We start from the raw sequence: 19,028 nt of genomic DNA, 5'->3' as shown, positions 1-19,028 counted from the left end.
TTTGAAAATAATAAGTAAATATTACGCCGGAAAACTTGAAATCGAAATTAATTGATAAAATAACTTATGAATGTGATAATAAATGTAATAAAATATATATTTAATATGAGATACGAATAAATATTAACAAATATAAATTAATATAAACAATAATATTTTTGAAAAATATATCCGGCATCTGCATTTTTTGGCTTTAGGGGTGGGGATTTGTTTCCCTGCCCCCCCCCGCTGCGTATGCCAATGCCTGAATGGTAAGCATGTCTCCGTTGCTGATTTAAAAAGGCCAATTCCCAAGGTACGCCAATTACAACGATAGGTAGCTATGCTCTTAGATCGGCAGGTATCCAGTCTACATTAGAATCAATCGCCTAGTGTTTGCAACGGTCCGGTCCGGTCCGGTCCAGTCCGGTCCGGTCTTATTAGACTTTTCGGTCCTATGGGACGGTCCGGTCCGACCGAAGACCGATTAAAGAATATAAAAGTTTACTATAAATTGCTTTATAGTTAATGTGTATGTACATGAACATATTAAATATGATTATTTAATGCCTAACACTATATAATATCTAATTCATCGTTTACTTTTTATATTCTAAATTCAATATTCATAGTTTACTTTTTATATTCTTCTTTGATTAGGCATTTGTGTATAATATAATAAAAATGAATTGATGATATAATTGAAATATTAATAGGGTAATTTAACTATTCATTTTTAATAAATTTAAATGCAGAATAAAACTTTTGTAGCTTTATAAAAAAATTTTTTTTAGGTGGGACCGGACCGCCTGGACCGGACCGGACCGACGGTCCCACGGTCCGGTCTCATTTGACTTAACGGTCCATCGGTCCGGTCCCAGTTTAGAAAAAAAGACCGGACCGGACCGGACCGGACCGTTGCAAACACTACAATCGCCGTCTTTAGAAAATGTGCATTAGGAATGTTCTAAATTTCTTGGTTAGAAAGTCAGATTTTGGCTTAGGACTTCACCTGTATTAATCCAAATTTTCCACCAATTCAATTTATCTCCACTCTCACCAAATTTTGGATAATTTATCCATCAATCTTTATAACTCTTTTTTCACAACTATCGCTTGCTCTACGCTAAACTATTTCTGTAGAACGCTGAATTTGAAAGAATTAGAAATTGAAAAGCTCAATTACCCAAAAAATCTTTTCGTCAAAAAAGGACTAGCTGTAAAACTTTTGCAATACACTGATCAGATTCGAATTTTAAAGATTTAATATATTTAAAAACGATAATTTAAACAAAAAATTTATTATTCATGCAAATAAAATCGATTTAGGCACTGTTTCGTTTTTTAAATCGTATTGGTAAATAAAACAATTTTTTGAAACTTTTATTTCATATTCAATATCCAAATATGGCCAATTCGAGCACCGTTGGTAATGGGAGAAATTTTTTACCATCTAGAATTAATTTAAGTAAATATTTAAAATTTTCAGTAATCAATAAAAAACATATGGTCAAATTTGTAAGGTGCACAAATTTCCAATCAAGACAAGCCAAAATAAATTACACAAATTGCATTGTTTTTTATAAAAATTTATGAAAGTTAATCATATTCATAATTAACATCACATACGGTTTTCATTATGTTTTATATTTATAAATATTATAAAATAAATATACTTACATAAAAGTAAAATTTATGAAAAAAATTTGCCTATTTGCAAAAACATGCCTATTTGGATTCTGACTGAACTATAAGCTGAACAAACATATTATTTAAGCTAGAAATATTTTGATTTTGCAGGTCTTCAAGGACCATATCTTTAAATATTTTGTTTTTCTACTATTTTTTATAAATATTCTTAGATTAAATAAATCTTATTTTACTTTAACGCTTAGAATTTTTCGCTTTAGTATCGTACTTTTATAACGGTTAATATTTTTAAATAAAATTTCAGATCTATGGAATTAGATCGGACTTGCAATGCAGATCACTAATTTGAGTAAATTCTTATAGCTCTAGGGCAGGGGCCCCTACAACGGGGGGGGGGGGGTCCGAAGCGCTTCAGTAAATTTGAGTGGGGGTACTTTTTTTATTTAAATTTTTTTAAAATTTAAAAAAAATTTTTTTTTTACATCCATCATGATCATGTGATTTCTGGTTTATAAATGTAATAATAAGACCCCCCCCCCACCACTTAATATTTAATTTAATATATTGACGGAAATTTTGGTCGATGTTTAGTAAATTTTATTTAATATCTCGTAACCAAGCCTTCTGGGGGAACAGGCAACAAGAAGGCAATATGATGGCCCTTATTAAGCTTATTGCAGATTCTGAACCTATACTAAAAATATATATACAGCAAAATGAAGAAAGAAAAAAGGATAAAAAAAATAAAGGATTAAAAACGAAATTATATTCAAACCTATTTAATAACATAAACATTGTCATTGAAACCATGAAATATATGGTTATAAAAAAAATTCAAAATGAGATTACATTTAACAGGTGCTTTTCAATCATAGTTGATGGCACATACGATGTTTCGAAATCAGAAGCAATAGCTTTGATAGTAAGATATGTTGAAAATAGTGAGACGCCGAAGCCTGTTGAAAGACTGATTGACATATATTGTACGGGAAATACCACAGGTCTCGATATAAAGCATAATATATCCAAACTTAGCTCGATGAATTTACCCCTTGAATATCTAGCTGGGCAAAGTTATGATGGCGCCTCAAATATGAGTGGAAGAATCAATGGTGTGCAAGCCTTGATTAGAGCAGAGGCGCCAAAGGCAGCTTTTATTTGGTGTTATTGTCATCGATTAAGTTTAATCGTTGTTCAATTATGCCAATCAATTAAAAAACTTCGAAATGTTCTAGGAATACTAGATGAGATTTATGTCTATTTTAATGGTGTAAAAAGATACGAGGTACTCAAAAAATTTCAGTGTAATGATTAGAAAAAATCGCAACGATTTCTACGCGTCAAGAATACCACTCGGTAATAGTTCCTTATCTATTTAAATTTTAAATGTTTTTTTTATTTAGAAGCTGGCAAATTTAAAGGATTCTGAAGATCCTGCCACTTCCACTATGGCTAGTGATATAGTCTTTAGAATAGAAAAATTTGATTTTATCTTATCACTTTGTGTTTTGGATAAAATATTGTTGATAACAAGTTTGGCTTGTACAAAATTGCAAACCATTTCGAAGGATATAGGGTATGCAATAAATCAAATTCAATTGGCAAAAGATTGCTTGATTAATTTGAGAAGTATAATATAAATTATTGTCTTAATTATTTTTTAATCTAATAGATAATAACACTGAATTTTTGGATGTTTTTTAAAAGGCGCAAGATTTTATGAAGGAGAGAAATCTACCTTTTGATTTTGAAAGTTCTAGACTTCAAACATTACAATCCAAAAAGGAGAGGTATATATACTTTCATCATTATATATAGAAATTTTTTTTAGCTTTAAAATAGGTGTGTTTTATGCTGCACTCGATTTAATTATTATGCAGTTTAACGAAAGATTTAATGATGATTCAATGAAATTTTTACATCAAACATCATTTTTTACGCCAAAGGGAATGGCAGAAAAATCAATTATTAAAGAAGGTATCGAGGATATCTGTGAATTTTACAATTTAAATTTAAGTCAAATTTTCGAAGAAATGTTGAAGTTTAGAAATATTTATAAGATGGCCAAAATGGGGAATGTAATTATTACTCATGACCTAGAGGTTCAAGAATCTAAAGATTTGTCAGATTCTGAGAATTGTAAATTTATTTAATTAAAATATTTTTACCAATACATTATTTAGCTTCTTCTGATTATGATGATAATTCAGGGACTTACGATTCAGATTGGAAAAACTATTCATTTATTTTACCTTATCGTTTACTTTAAAATTTTCCCTAATTTAAGAATTTTATATAAATATTTATTAACCATTCCCACAACCTCATGTACTGCCGAAAGAGTCATGAGTAAAATTAAATTAATTAAAACAAGACTGCGCAGTACCATGAAAGATTCTTTTCTCAATAATTTAACCATATTATCAATGGAAAATTTTTTATTTAAACAATTAAATACTGATAAATTTATAAATTCTTTCGCTTTCTCTTCCCCTAATTTATCTAAATTATTAATTTAAAAATAATATTTATAAAGTTATATTTTTTGCATTTTATATTATATATTAAAAATTGATGCAATAAAAATTATTTTTGAAATTTATGGGTGTCATAATTATCATTTTTTCGAAGGGGGGGGGATACTTTTCAAGGGGGTACTTTTCATGGGGGTATTCTGCTTCATTCGCTCAAAAAGTGTAGGGGCCACTGCTCTAGGGTATGAAATTGGATGTTGTTTTTTAGTCAAAAATTATGGGTTGTTTGATGATCAAATTAAATGTTTTTTTAGAATAAGAATTATATTTACATAAATAATAATCAATTTATTATTATTAATTAATAAAGAAAACCATCTTTTTTGAATTTTTTGATAATAAAAAGATGTTGCAAAAAAAAATATTATAAAAATTGTTCCTTCAAAAAAAATAGTGAAAATTCACGGTTTTTTTGTATTTAATAAGTATATTAAGCATGTTTTTTTTATTTATTTGATTGCTTGTTATGACTAACTTGAAGTGAGAATTGTGATAAAGAAAAATTAGCTAGTATAAATATATTTACATATTTAGAAAATTAATTAAAAATTTTTTAAAAAATATGTAAACTTATATATATTATAATTTGCAGTTTAATGATGTATATGTTAGCGGCAATGTGTTTTCATATTTAAATCATATTTTAAGCGTTTTTTTTAAATTTAAAAACCTAATTTTATTGGAAATGTATTGTAACATGCTTGGAATACCTACCCTATGAACTTTAGCCAATTTTGCCATGAACATTTTAACTTAATATAGTTTATATTAGTTTTTCTATAAATTTTCTTTATAAATTATAAATGATTCAAAGGTTAACGGCAAAATTGTCTACAATCTTAAGATAGGTATTCTAAACATGCCGGAATGCATTTCCGGTAAAACCAGACTTTTAAATTTAATAAAATGCACTCAAAAAAAATATAAAGTTGAAAAAATGGCACATTGCCGCATAAAACACATGGCCGCTAACATATATATATCAATATTTTTTTATTAATTAAAAATATTTTAATTTTTAAAAGGATATATAAATTTATATATATATTTTATGTATCAATATATATATTGGCGTCAATGTATTTTTCCTGCAATATGTTATTTTTTCAATTTTAAATCATTTTTGAGCGCGTTTTCTTACATTTAAAAATCATATATAACCGGAAATGTATTCCTTCCAGCATGTTTATAATACCTATCTTATGAATTGTTAATAATTTTGCCGTTAACCTTTAAGTCATTTATAATTTATAAAAAAAATCAATGGGAAAGCATATATAAAATATTTAAGTTCAAAAGTTCATAACGAAATTGTCTGAATTTGGTATTCCAAACATGACAGAATACATTTCCGACAAAATCAAATTTAAATTTACGCGCTCGAAAAATGATTTAAATTTGAAAAAATAACACACTGACGGAAAAAGCGCATTGACGATATCATATACATCATTAAACTGCAAATTTGATGGTGATTCCGAATAAATATAAAATAAAAAATTATTTTTCTGGGAGTTTTTATCAACAATTTTTTTTACATTTTCTATATTTTTTTCACATTTTCGTGATTTTGGCTAAATATATGAACAAAATTATTTTTTTTAAATTTTCTACTATTTTTTTTACATTTTTGTAATTTTGGCCAAATATTTTCTATATATATTTTTTTTTACATTTTCGTGATTTTGGCCAAAACGTTCACTATTATTGATTTTGGGGCAACGTGGTTTTAAGCATAATTTTTTATTGTAAAATTTTTTTAACAAATATTAATTAAAATAATTTAAATGAAAAATATGAATAAAGAATTGAGTGTATTGAAAAAAACTTACCATAAAATTATTTGCATTTAGAATTAATATCATAATATAATATATATATTCGTGCCCAAAAATATATAAATGACACAAAATAATGTTCATTTTTTTATAAAAATTTGAGCTTATTTGAATTTGACTTTAACAATAACCTATTATCAAAACTTGTGCCTGCAATCTTTCTCCAAAAATTAGCTTCCCTAGACTAAACAAACGACATTATATACTCTAACTAAAATTTTAGATATTTTAATTCTTTAATTAATATTTACAATTCAAGCCTTTACTCCTAAGTTCGGTTTGAAGTCTTGGCCAATCCCAAAATTAAAAAAGAAATTAAGACCTGATTTTAAAAAAGGGGGGGGGGGCTTAAAAATATATTTTAGAACAAATATAAAATTAGGGCTATAGCTCAAACTCCACTAACCCTTGAATAGAATGTACTAAATAGATTCTAAAAAATTCCTAGCCAAGTAAAGTTTTTCTTTAGCAAATTAAAGTTTTACATATCATAGGAAAATGCACTTCTAGGAGACAATTTTCGTCTCATATACATAAACTATATGTATTCTAGAGATCTGCAAATAATGCCTATTTTTAAAAAATAATTTCGTCCAGGCTTAAATTTATAAATATGAATAATTACATTTTGTCAAATAAATTGTTGTATTTTAAAATTTCAAGAAACAAGGCCCTAATATTTTTTTATTTGTAGAATATATTTCCTACAATCAAAAGAAATTAAATTTTTCCACATTTAGCTAAATTCGGGCAGGGTAGACAAATTATTTTTATTTCGGGTCGGGCTTTTTGGGACAAATAAAAAAAATCTCGTTCGGCATCGCGCCGGATCTTACAAAAAATTTTGGCCTGTGCTTGAAAAATTAGGCTCGATGCAGATTACTAATGTATTCTTAGTTAGGAGGAATAGAAAATGCATTAAGGAATTAACAGGGGGGCAAAATTACATTTTTTGAAAAAAATAATTTTGAATATAAATTTTGACGTTTATTTAATATTATATATTTTTTTTTTATTAATTTGCAATGTTTCATTTTTTAAAATAAATGTAAATAAAAAATATTCCCTTTTTTACGGAACTATAAAGTCTTATAAGAAAAAATTCTGTCTTTTCCCCCTTTTCTTTTTATCAAAAAGATGTTTTCCTTTTTCCTATTTTTAAATATCGCATCGAAAAGTTTCTGGAAATTGATATTATTATTTTTTTATTACCTTAATTTTATTTTTTCTTAAAATAATGATTCAAAATAATTTAATTATAAATAAGTAAATCTTGTCGATAAAGATATCAAATAAATAATAAATAAATTTTCGTTTATAACATTATTCAAATTTAACAAATTTTTTGGGGGGGAAATTTTTCTTATTTTAATTTAATTTTTTTTTTCTGCATATTCGGTGGTCTAAAATGAATTTTTTCGCGCCTTTTTAAGATTAAAGTTAATTAAAAAATTTTAAGTAATTAGAAAATATCTGAATCATTTTTATTTTCAATCAAAAATTTTATTGTAAAAAAAAATCCCGTTAAAATATAACTGCACCTTTTAATTTTTATATAAAAACTTCGAAAATGTTTAAAAAAAAGTTTAGAACTTCCTATTACGTCTTACTTTTTTAAAAAACACCTAATTAATTTGCACGAAATAAAAAGTATTATAAAAAAAAAGTTTAAACATTTTTATTAATAAAATAATAGTATTTTTATATTAAAATTTATTGTAAATTGAAACGAATACAAAAAAGAAGGTTATTCAAATAATAATATGGGAAAAAATTACTTTGAAAGAAAAGTAGAAGAAATATGAAATTAAATTTTTCTAAGATAACTATTACCGCGGAAAAAAAATAATAATTTAAACATCATTATTGAAGAGGAGAACCTTCATAACCTTATCCTTTTCTTTCTATCTAGATGGCGAAGAAATACTTGTGGTTCAGCACTAATATCTCGATAAATCTCTTCATTCTGCTCAATATAGCTCGTTTTTCTGAGTCGAAATTATCATCTATCAAGTATTCGAAATCATATGGTAATAAAATTAAATTTAATATTAAATTTTATATCAAGCTGCAAGCCTGAAACTCGGCCCGAGTCAATGAATAGTTTTAGAGAGAAAAAAATCTTGGCCGGGCTTGAAAATAGAATATTTTTTTAAATCCAAGCTGGGCTTAAATTTTCACCTTTTATTATTCACTTTAATAATGAAGACTGGTAGCTAAGCTAAGTTAAATTTGCAAATTCAATTTTATCTGCCCGAAGTCCCGCCAGCTACGAATTTTAATTTATGGCCTGATCCAGCATATTTCATGAAAATATATGAATTGAACTAGACACTCAATTATCACCCGTTACCCCCACGTTCTTTGCTATCCAAAACACTATGAAGTTAAATAAAATGCAAATTACTAATTGCTTTTCTCATGGAATAATTCAATTATCCTTATTGCTTTAAATTTTTAACCCTTATAAATTTATTTATTTTAAAGTCCATCTTGCGACTGCAAGGCTCCAGTCGTTAAAATATCAAAGGATAGTAGATTTTTCAATACAATATATTTTTTATCCTTGTTTGAATTGGGCGGTTTAAGTTATGCTTTTAAAGATGGGAGGAAAAAAATAGCAGATGCCAAAAATGAGGAAAGCTTTATCAAAGAAAAAATAATCACCGAATGGTCTATCCTCACATCGCCTCGTACAGGTGCAGCATGGCCATAAGGGCAAGTGGACAAAGTAACTATGCAAATTTTTTTTGCCGAAAAATTATACTAATAACATTTTATATGGTTTTAGAGAGATATAATTTATGATTAGTTTATTAAAGATAGCATCCAAAACTTGTTATGAAGATTCCAGTATTTTTAAAACTTTTTTTGCCAATGCTTTTATTTTTCATTTAACAAGAAGTCGATAAAGTTTAACTGTGTACATTGATTTGATTTATCATTATTTGGATAATCTTATAAACGTATGCAGGCCTAGAATTATGGAACTAATGTCATAGGCCAGAAAAATTCTTAGACGACAAATAAAATGGTGAGACAAGATGTTGAGCTCGAGAAAAGGCTACCCCAAATGGTATTAACTTTCATTGTATTTGATCTCGTAGCTATAAATTGCACTTGCTATAAATTCACCATAAATGATCAAATCCACTGACAACTGGGTATTATATTTATAAACCTGCAAAATTGTGGCCACTCATAAAAGTAATATCTATGATGCTTACCAATTTGATAACCCTTATTTATCCAATATAAATAATTAATTAATAATTACTTATATAATTCTCGACCTTACTCGCAATATTTTCTTTTAGCCAATTATTAAGTAAAAATGACAATAAATAATCTAATATATTTTTAAAAATCAGACCACATTTATCATGCTACTCAAGACAAGACCATTTTTATAGGTCTTCGAATGCCAATGTAAACTCATTACAAAACTTCTAGTTGCCATACTTCTTTTATGATTTAAAAACATTGGCATTGATAAGGAGGGGCAAAAGGACTTAGGGTAAACGCTAGCCGCCACTGTTTGAAAAAACTACTGAGTCAACCATTTATTTAGGTTATTTTTTAACTTTACATAAAAAAATCAATTTTTTTTTGAATTTATATAAAAAGACAATTTGCTTCAATTGAATTTCAGTGAAGAAATAAGTTTTCTACCAATTGATGAACATAACGGTATATTTTCCACCCCCTCTCAAAAAAACGCCAATATAAACGACGAAAGCGAATATAATATGAAAAGGCAGGAGGAAACGGAAGCCAGTATTATCGCCCGATTCACGCTTTTCTTACAAACTTTCGAAATCAAACTCGTTTCGTCTCTCAAATTACCGACACAATATTTGCCGAAAGGTGAGAACATAAAAAAAAATTTGGATTCATCGCGAAAAATACTAGTTCAATATTTTTCTTCCCGTGCCAACAATAATTCGTCTCCAGTTATGGAGGAACAAATAACCTTAACACGAGACGCCTGCATTTACGAAGGATACGTTGACCAAGAAACTTTCGGGGTTATTCTTTTCGATTCCACACACTCCAAGGAGGAAAAGCGGTTCGCCAAAAGTGCCGTGTTTAATTTATGTGGGGATGGACTGGTATTGATATTTTTTTTACGTATTAACATTAATTAAATATCCTTAAATTAAATAATGGTTATAATAAAATTGCATTCTGAATTTGTCAAAGCAAACCGACCCCCCCCCCCCTCCATCTTTCAACATATCCATTTTTTTGTTGCGACACTAATAATGAATTATCATAATATTACTACAAAAATACATATAATCCAATCTAAGTTCAATGGACCTTTTAAAATTTTTTAAATATATATCATAAGTTATTTAAAAAAAGTCCTTAATCAAAGATAAACTTGGCTATTATAAAATATCAACTTAACCCTGAACTGACTAAAAATGTGCACACCACTAAATATTTAATTGTGACAGGAAAGAGTTATTGATACTATTAAATAAATACAGTTGATCTTTTTCTTAGTATAATAAAAATTATAACGGGTCGGGCATATAGTTAACGGACGAGGCAATTCGTATATAAAAAATAAACCGGCCGGGCCCGACAATCCATATATAGGAAAGCGAACTAGGCCTCACAAATCTGTGGTTTTTCATCAATCTAGGCCACGTGGACACTAAAATTTTAATATATTTTTTTAATTTCAAGCTAAATATATTAAATATTAATACTATTATTTTAAGATGTTTATTTTTTTTTATATTTTATGAGCACAATTGATTTTTAAAAGTTATAGAAAGACATAGAGAAAGAAAGAAAGAAAGAAAGATAGTTGACATTGGAAAAAATTAAATATCGATATGGTCATTAAAAATGTGCTGGAATTCGTCTAAAAAAATTAAATGGTCCTTGCTGGGCCTGACTTTTCGTAAAATATTAAGTGGAATATATTTTATCGCCCGGTCCGAATTTACCTATCCAGCTCTAATCGAAAGGCAAAATATCCTATTCGGGGTGCGCCAGGTTCAGGTCTGACCGGGCTTCCCAGATCTCTATTTCTCATTCTCTCCCTTAGCAAAATCCTGACTACGCCTATGTGTTTATAAGTATGCGTTAGTTATCGCCTGCTTTTCAATCTTTAATGTTAATTACCTTAATTTTTTAAAAGATATTTTACCTTCCTTACATTAATTGCTGTAAAACGATTCGATGCTACTTCCAGACAGGACTTTTTTTTGAAGCGATTTCATGGTCACTCTTCCAGCATCTATTTTCAAAGTAATAAATTATCTAATTAATTTTTTGCATAATAAAATATAAAAAACATCACTCACTTAAAAAAACAAATGATTTTAATTTTTTTGCTAACGATTAAATGGTGACAAATTTATATTATGCAAAAAAATTAATTCGACGATATATTATCCTTTGTTTGGAAATATAAAAAAAAATTGCTGAACGTGCCAGGAAAACGCCTTGAAAAAACTATGTATCTGGAAGTGGCCTAAGGCGTAAAATGACTAAAATATGTCAAAGAACTGCAGGCCCGGACAGGCCGGCTTGGTTACACGGGCCGGGCCATATTTTAATTTTTTTAAATATACTCGTGCCGGGCCTAAATTTTTTTAAAATCATACCCGGCCCAAGCCTTATATTTTAAAACCATATATTTTAAATCGCCATTATTAGCCATAAAAATTGAAAATAAATAAAATATTTTTATAAATCGGAAATTTTATTTTAAAATAATCCACTCGAAAATATAAAACCCGGGCCGGGCGGAAAATATTTTTACAAAAAAAAATCACGGCCGGGCATTGCAAATGGTTATCTGCAAGTCTCTGGGATTTATTAATCAAATTTTTCCATTTTTTTTATAAATTGAAATTTATTATTAGTTCATGATTTTATGAATATTTTTCCTTATATAATTTTCAAAATTTACGATATTATAGTGGATATATCTATTTTAAATTTCTATATAAAACTATTTAGAGAAAAAAGAAAGTTTGAATGAAAGGATAGAGAAAATTATTTGCCGTAATTCTATAATATTAATACTACTTATATTGCTTTATAAATAGGCCTTGAACTTTTTATTTTTTTCAAAATATCATATTTTAAAAGAAATTTTATGAATCTAATTAAATATCAATATAATGAAAAATTATAGAGATCTAAAATCTTATTGTCATTTTTTAAATGTAGATTTTCTATAAAAATTAAAATGTATTATCAAGATGTAATGTTGTCAATGATAATTATGAATATGATATTGATATATATATATATATGTATATATATATATTTAACTATCATACTTTATTGATGCAGTAACCTGCCTAATTTGACTTTTGATTTTCTAACTTTTAAGCACCCCAAAGTTGTGAAATCCTCCAAAAAATTTACTTTTTTTTTTATTTAAAATTACTTGCATAATGCAAAGTTTTTAGTAATTCTGGTTTCGTTTCGAATTACTTTCTTTCAACCTTTTACAATAGAAAATAGAATATAAAAGAAAGAAAAAGATCTTGGTTTTTAATTTTTATTTCTATAATTTTTAGTACCTTTAAAAATGGATAAAAGAAGTGTTTTAATTTTTATTATTTTTTTCATAAATAATTCTAATTAATAATATAGATAGTACTTTTACTAAACAACTATTATGCACTTATAATGCTAATGTCTAAGGCCTATGCCCTTTTTCAAATTAAGTTTTTTTAATATAACAAAGTTTATAGTAAAAAAAAATATAAGGATTTTATTAATATTATTTTATTCTTCCAAATTATCCTTATTAAAAAGAATTATAATTTTTTTTAGAACAAGATCCCAATTTTAAAACCTATTATACTTATTAAATTCATAACAATATGATAATTATTTTTCAAAATGTTTTTCTTTTAAAATATTGTATATTATACATATTTATTTTTAATGACCATGTTTTATGAGGTGGAAATGAAACTTATTTACCCTTTTATCGGCACAAATCTTAAATATTAGCGATTGCTTACCAATGATTTGAAACACTCATTACTATAAAATTAGTTTTCTTGCTAAAAAAATCCAATTTAAAATCTTTATTTTACACAATATTTTTGTCGATCGTCATGATATATAATTGATAATGATCTTGAATCATTTTTTACTACTATTATATTTTCCTTTCTCGAAATCTTCCTTTATTTAATTTCCTTCTCCCCTATTCTTTTCATAAAATAAAAATTTTATTCGTTTTTTTAAACTATAAAAATAGATTGATCGTTTCTCTATTCTTTCACTTTGAAAAATAATAAAATTCTTTAAATTATCATTATAAAAATAAAATTCACAGTATTTTTTTTAAAAAATTTAACATTTGCCTTTTGGTACAAATTAATAATTATTTAATATTTCTAAAAGATTTTTTTTGTTGTTGCTCGCAGCAGACTTTATACGTTTTTTGAAATATATATTAACTTGTAAATATAGAAGTATAGAATAGAAAGAGAGAAGTATTATAAAGAGCAGATGTAAATCGATTCATTTTAAATTAATTAACATGATTGGAGACCTTTTAATTATTAATTGGATTAACAAGGACTATTACAGTTACAGTCTAGGTCGACACATTTACTTTAAAAAAAATTATATAGAGAATGTTATCTTTTGAATTTTAAATAAAAATCTTAATTTATTTTTGTTTTTTTTTTCAATATTTTAATCAATATTTTAAATAATACGAGAACAATTTTTATAGTGAATCAGGCCTTCCCCTAAGTGGGCCGAAAAATGGTATAATTTAATGGCCTGACCAAATAAATTACAAATCTAGGTTTTTTTTTCTCTCATAGATTACTTTATTTGAATAGCAGCTGATATAATATGTTATGGTATAATTTAATGGCCTGGCCAAATAAATTACAAACCTATGTTTTTTTCCCGCTCATAGGTTACTTTATTTGAATAGCAGCTGATATAATATGTTATCAAAATGTAATATGCCTCGGGTTAAAAAAATTTTTCTGCAAAAACCGGGCAGGGCCTGATTTTTTTAAATTTAAATTTTATAATAATTCATGAGAAATACTTTTTAAGTTTAATTTGTTACCGACTTAATCCCGGTATTTTATGTATAGTTTATATAATTTTTTATGTCTAATTTTTTTTCCCAAGCGGAATTCTCGACTACGTTATACAGTAAGGTCCCTAAAAAACTAATGAAATTTAAAATGATCCTAATTTAAATTTGATTCATTGACAATAAAACTTTTATGTTATGTTGTAATATAATTTTTGTGAAATTTGTTTTATATTTCGGTCGAAAAAAGAGTTTTTACAAATAACTTACTATATTTAATTGATGTTCTTTAATATCAATAAGTGAATCAATAAACTTGGATTCTCTTTATAATTACATTCTCTTAATTTACTTTCTAAATATGCAAAAAATAAAGTCAGACTCACTAATAATTTTATTAATATACATTTTAATGAAACCTAATTGGAAAGGTTATATCTAAAATATGGGTTATCTTACTTATTAATTCTTGATATATTATTTTTTATAATCATATATAGTGTTTACATTAATATAATATAATTTTTAATTTAAAAAGAATTATGTTTAAAAAAAACCCGATAGCGATCATGTCTTATTTTCTGTGTTCCTTTTCCTTTATGGCTTAAAAAATGTTCCGTTCCAATTTTGGAAACCTTCCTCAAAAATACCTGATTATGTTATATTAATACACATTTTATTGTTTCTATTTAATTATTTCATCAAATAATATCATTTTAAAAAGATTGTTTATATTTATGCGTTGTAAAAAGCGTAAAGTGTGGAAAAAACACTTCGCATCATAGCATACATTGGCCGGGATGTCTCCATAATAAAATGGTGGCCTACATGCCTATATTGAAAGTTTTTAAAATAGACACCGGGTTTTGGCTTAGTTTAGATCTTTATATAAACAAGATGTCTTGTTTAAGGCAGGCACACTATTTTATGATTATAAATTTATAGATAATTTTTTTTTATTGATTTCAATTATATAAAAATAAACTATGAAGTAACGTATTAAATAGTATTAGTATGTATTGCCATTATTCTAGTACACTCATTGCTCTAAGTTGGGCACATTTTTTAATATTGCTGTTTCTAGGCCATATTTTTCTAAACTGCGTGCCGGGTCAGACCAGGTATTGCAATTATTCCATATGCCTGTGTTTATATATTTTTTATATACTATGAGCCGGGTTCGGGTTAAGATTATTTATTTTTTTTAGTCTGCTGGCTGGGTCGGGCCTAAATTTTAATTTTTCCATGGACATGAACTTAGTGCGACCTCAAAAATTTAATACAATCACATTGGTTTCATGATTCGATTAATTTTAAACCTTTACTCCGAATATTTTATTTTGATAAAATATCTACCCCTCCCATGTGAGCGTATAAAATTTATACAGGCTCAATTTTTTTTTAACTTCCTACCTAATAAATATAATGATAAATTTTTATAATATAACTTGGGTGCAATAATTTAAATATAAAACGATAAATAAATTCAGTGTTTCTTGGTGAAATAAAATGATAATATAACTGCGTTTTACCGATATTTTTCCGCACCGTTCTGAACAGGTCAGGAATGTTCTGACTTCTGAGACAATCTTGTTTTATTTTTTATTCCATTAATGTACCTAAAGTTTAGTTCTTAAATCTTTACTTTTCTGATTTATAAAATATTAACGTTTAGGATTTTAGCACAAGTAACCCAATTAAATTTTTATGAAAAGTTCTTTCTAGTCCGTCAAATTCTTTTGTACTAATTTTCCGACTTCACATGTTTAATATCTATATAATTTTTTCCCAATGTCAATTAAGGCTTTATATCTCTTCTCTATTGCTATCTATTTCTACCGGCTGTTATAATTTTTTCGGACGGACTGGGCCGGGCTTTGCACATTTCTAAATTGAGGTAAGCTATATTTTTTATATGATTTGATTACTAATATTTGTAAAAAGTGTGAAATAAAGATTTTGATGTTTTTATTTTTAAAGTTTAATTAAAAAAATTTAGCGTGTATAAAATTTTCTCCCACATAATTTTTTCAATAAATTTATAAAAATCATCTGTAAATTATGTTTAATCATATTAAATATATAATAAATTTTACTACATTTAGTTTCCTTATGTAAATATTGAAAAAATTAACTTAATATTCAATAAACGGTTGTATTATTTTATATTATGTACTTGTGCATTACATATTATAACAAGCTTTGATATTAAATTATAATTTAACCTATGAACTTATATTGTTCAATGTTCGGTACATAATTTGAAGTTGAGAATTTGACTATAAATTTTTTAGGCCTTATTTATCACAATTTTGACAATGATCATGAGAAAGTATAGGGGACCAGACGAAACGGAATATGGGGTACGTCAAAACTTTTATTTATTTTGAAAAATATCTTCGAATTCATTTACAATTATAATATGAATAATCGCACATAGGATTTTAAGCCCACTTTGGAGAGCCCCTTTAAAAATATTAAATTGTATTTAGATATGATTCTTTTATGCAGATTTTAGATATAATGACATTTTTACGTTAAATTTGGGTAGTATTCTCTTTATTTTGCTCATTTTGTTAAAATTACCTCTTTTTTTGCTAATGTTAAAAATTTTCAATTATAATAAAATTAAATTAATTAAACCATATATAAAAATTTTACTATTATTAAAAAATCAACCTTTTATAGTAAAATATGAAATTCGATGTCTTAGCAGCAGCTTTGATACTTTTATGATTTAGTAGCTGTAGCATAAAAGTAGTCATATAAGACTTGCTCATCTTAGGAAATGGAATGATACGGTGAAGTTGCAAAGGATTACAAAAAATAACTTTTTACCCTCAGACGCCAAGGGTGAGACATTGTTTAGAAAAGTAATATTAATACTAAGTGCGCTTTTAGACTTGGAAACAGAAAATATCAAAGGTGGATCCCCAACGAAATACCCTCTTTGGGACAAGTGTCCCGTTTTTCAATTTTTTAATAGAATTTATATCAAATTTTTTATTATGTGAAAATTTGATTATAAAATGAAATATTTGCCTATTTTGTTCATAAAATTCTACCATTTTTTTACACAAGAAAAAAAAATTCTGAAATGATTTAGAATTATAAAATTAAAGAGTGTGTTTTATCAATTTATAAAAAAAATAAAAGCAAATTCTCATCTATATATAATATTATGAAAAATTTTATTCTACTTCATATTTTTCATGGGAAGGGGGTATATAACTACCAAACCTTTCCATTGTATTCACTAACTGTATACGTTGTTTATTATAGGAAAACTATATATAAAAATATATATTATTTATTATCGATAAATATTTTATTTTCATTTATATACGTCAGAGTAGCTTATTGGCCTGGTCTGGATTCTAACAGAAAATCTTTTTGAGCCCGGCAAAATTTTTTTTGGCCCAACCCGGATAATTTTAATATCAAGCCCAGCGACCCGGACTTTTTTATTTTACGATCCGGTCCAACATTTTTAAATTTCATTATTTTGAATCTACATTGTATACTGCATGGGAATTGAATATGGGCAGGAAATGAATATTAAAGTGCTCATATGATTTTCCGACGGATGATATAATTTAAATTTATTTTTTAAATCGGCCCGATCTTGATTCGGGCTTGCAATTCTTTGATATTTAATTATAAATTTTCAGTAGAATTATCATTCTTGTATGTTAATCATATTTTTTTTGCGAAAATTTAAATAATAGAAAATCTATACATATTGGAAAACAACATATCATATGTATACATTAGGTAGAGAACAGACTACCATTTGAGATATTTGTCATTTTATAGACATTTACACAAAATCCATTTTGTACCCGGTATCCCCAATTGAATTTAACCGTTATATCTCATTCATTGCTTATACTAAAGTCTATATTCTTTATATATTTTAAAAATATAAACAAGATGGGCATGTTTCAGATAGATGGTAAGCAATTTTTTATTGAACCCGTGACCGCGAATTCTATGAGGAAATTTAAACCGAGAGATACAAAAATATCGACATTTAACACTTCCTTAGCCTCTTTATTAGATAAAAATAATAACCATACGCACCAAATAGACGATTCGATGTATTCAAACTATACTCACGTGAATGTATATTTTCTTGAAACAAAGAGCAAAAGTATAAATTCATCCTTCGACTCTAGTCACAACTCACAACCTCATATTGTCTATAGCTTATCATCTATAAAAACGCCTCCATTCGATAAATATAACTTTTTGCAAGATTCTACCAATTTTTTCCCGGCTCCGAATAACGCTACTCAATCGCGTCCATTTAGGGAAGATAATAAAGGTTTTTTTAATATTTCTATCAGCGTATTATTTTTATATTTATTTAATTTCCCTTCTCAAATTTTAAAGATTACAATCGAAATAGAGTATAAATCTCTTCTAGAATGGGGATATTTATTTAATTTGTATTGTTAAAAAAAGAAGGTTTTGAATAAATATATTAATTTATTTTCATTTTAATTAGATTTAAATTTAATTGTTCAAAATCCGATTTCTCGTATTTCACCTTAACCCTAATATTTTTTTTGCATGATTTTGTCTAATAATATTAAATAAATATTTTGAAAATAAAACTAATCTAATCTCAGAGCTTATCTCTAAATAATGTTACTATTGCTATAAGGGAGGGGTCTATGTTGTTTTATTAAAACAAGTAATTTATGTCATATTGATAACAGACTTTATTTTAAAATATAATATAATATATAAATATTATATAACTTCTTAACTTTTAAAATATAATACAATATATAAATATTATACAACTTAACTAACTATGTTATTTAATATAAGGTTTAATATAACCATCATTTAAATTTCTCTCTTTTTTTTAAAAAAAGGGTCTGTTTTCAAAATTCAATCTTATCTTTTCGATACTTGATTCTTCACCATGATGATATAATCGATTATTTCATTTATAAAAATTTT

At 26.4% G+C, this 19,028-nt stretch overlaps 1 protein-coding gene across 1 annotated transcript in view; it reads left to right on the top strand.

Annotated features, from left to right (window-relative positions):
- The first annotated feature begins 7,959 nt into the window (after nt 1-7,959).
- LOC135924135 (A disintegrin and metalloproteinase with thrombospondin motifs 9-like) overlaps nt 7,960-19,028 on the top strand; it is a 48,418-nt gene continuing 37,349 nt past the window's right edge. Inside the window, 3 exon segments of the mRNA XM_065459182.1 lie at nt 7,960-8,031; nt 9,629-10,113; nt 17,988-18,381. Of these exon segments, the coding sequence (XP_065315254.1) occupies nt 9,751-10,113; nt 17,988-18,381 (757 nt within the window). The 5' untranslated portion in view covers nt 7,960-8,031; nt 9,629-9,750.

Source organism: Gordionus sp. m RMFG-2023, chromosome 2 (assembly GCF_954871325.1).
Source record: "Gordionus sp. m RMFG-2023 chromosome 2, tfGorSpeb1-WG-v2, whole genome shotgun sequence".
Lineage (NCBI taxonomy): Eukaryota > Metazoa > Nematomorpha > Gordioida > Chordodea > Parachordodidae > Gordionus > Gordionus sp. m RMFG-2023.
This window is presented reverse-complemented; position numbering and strand designations above follow the sequence as displayed.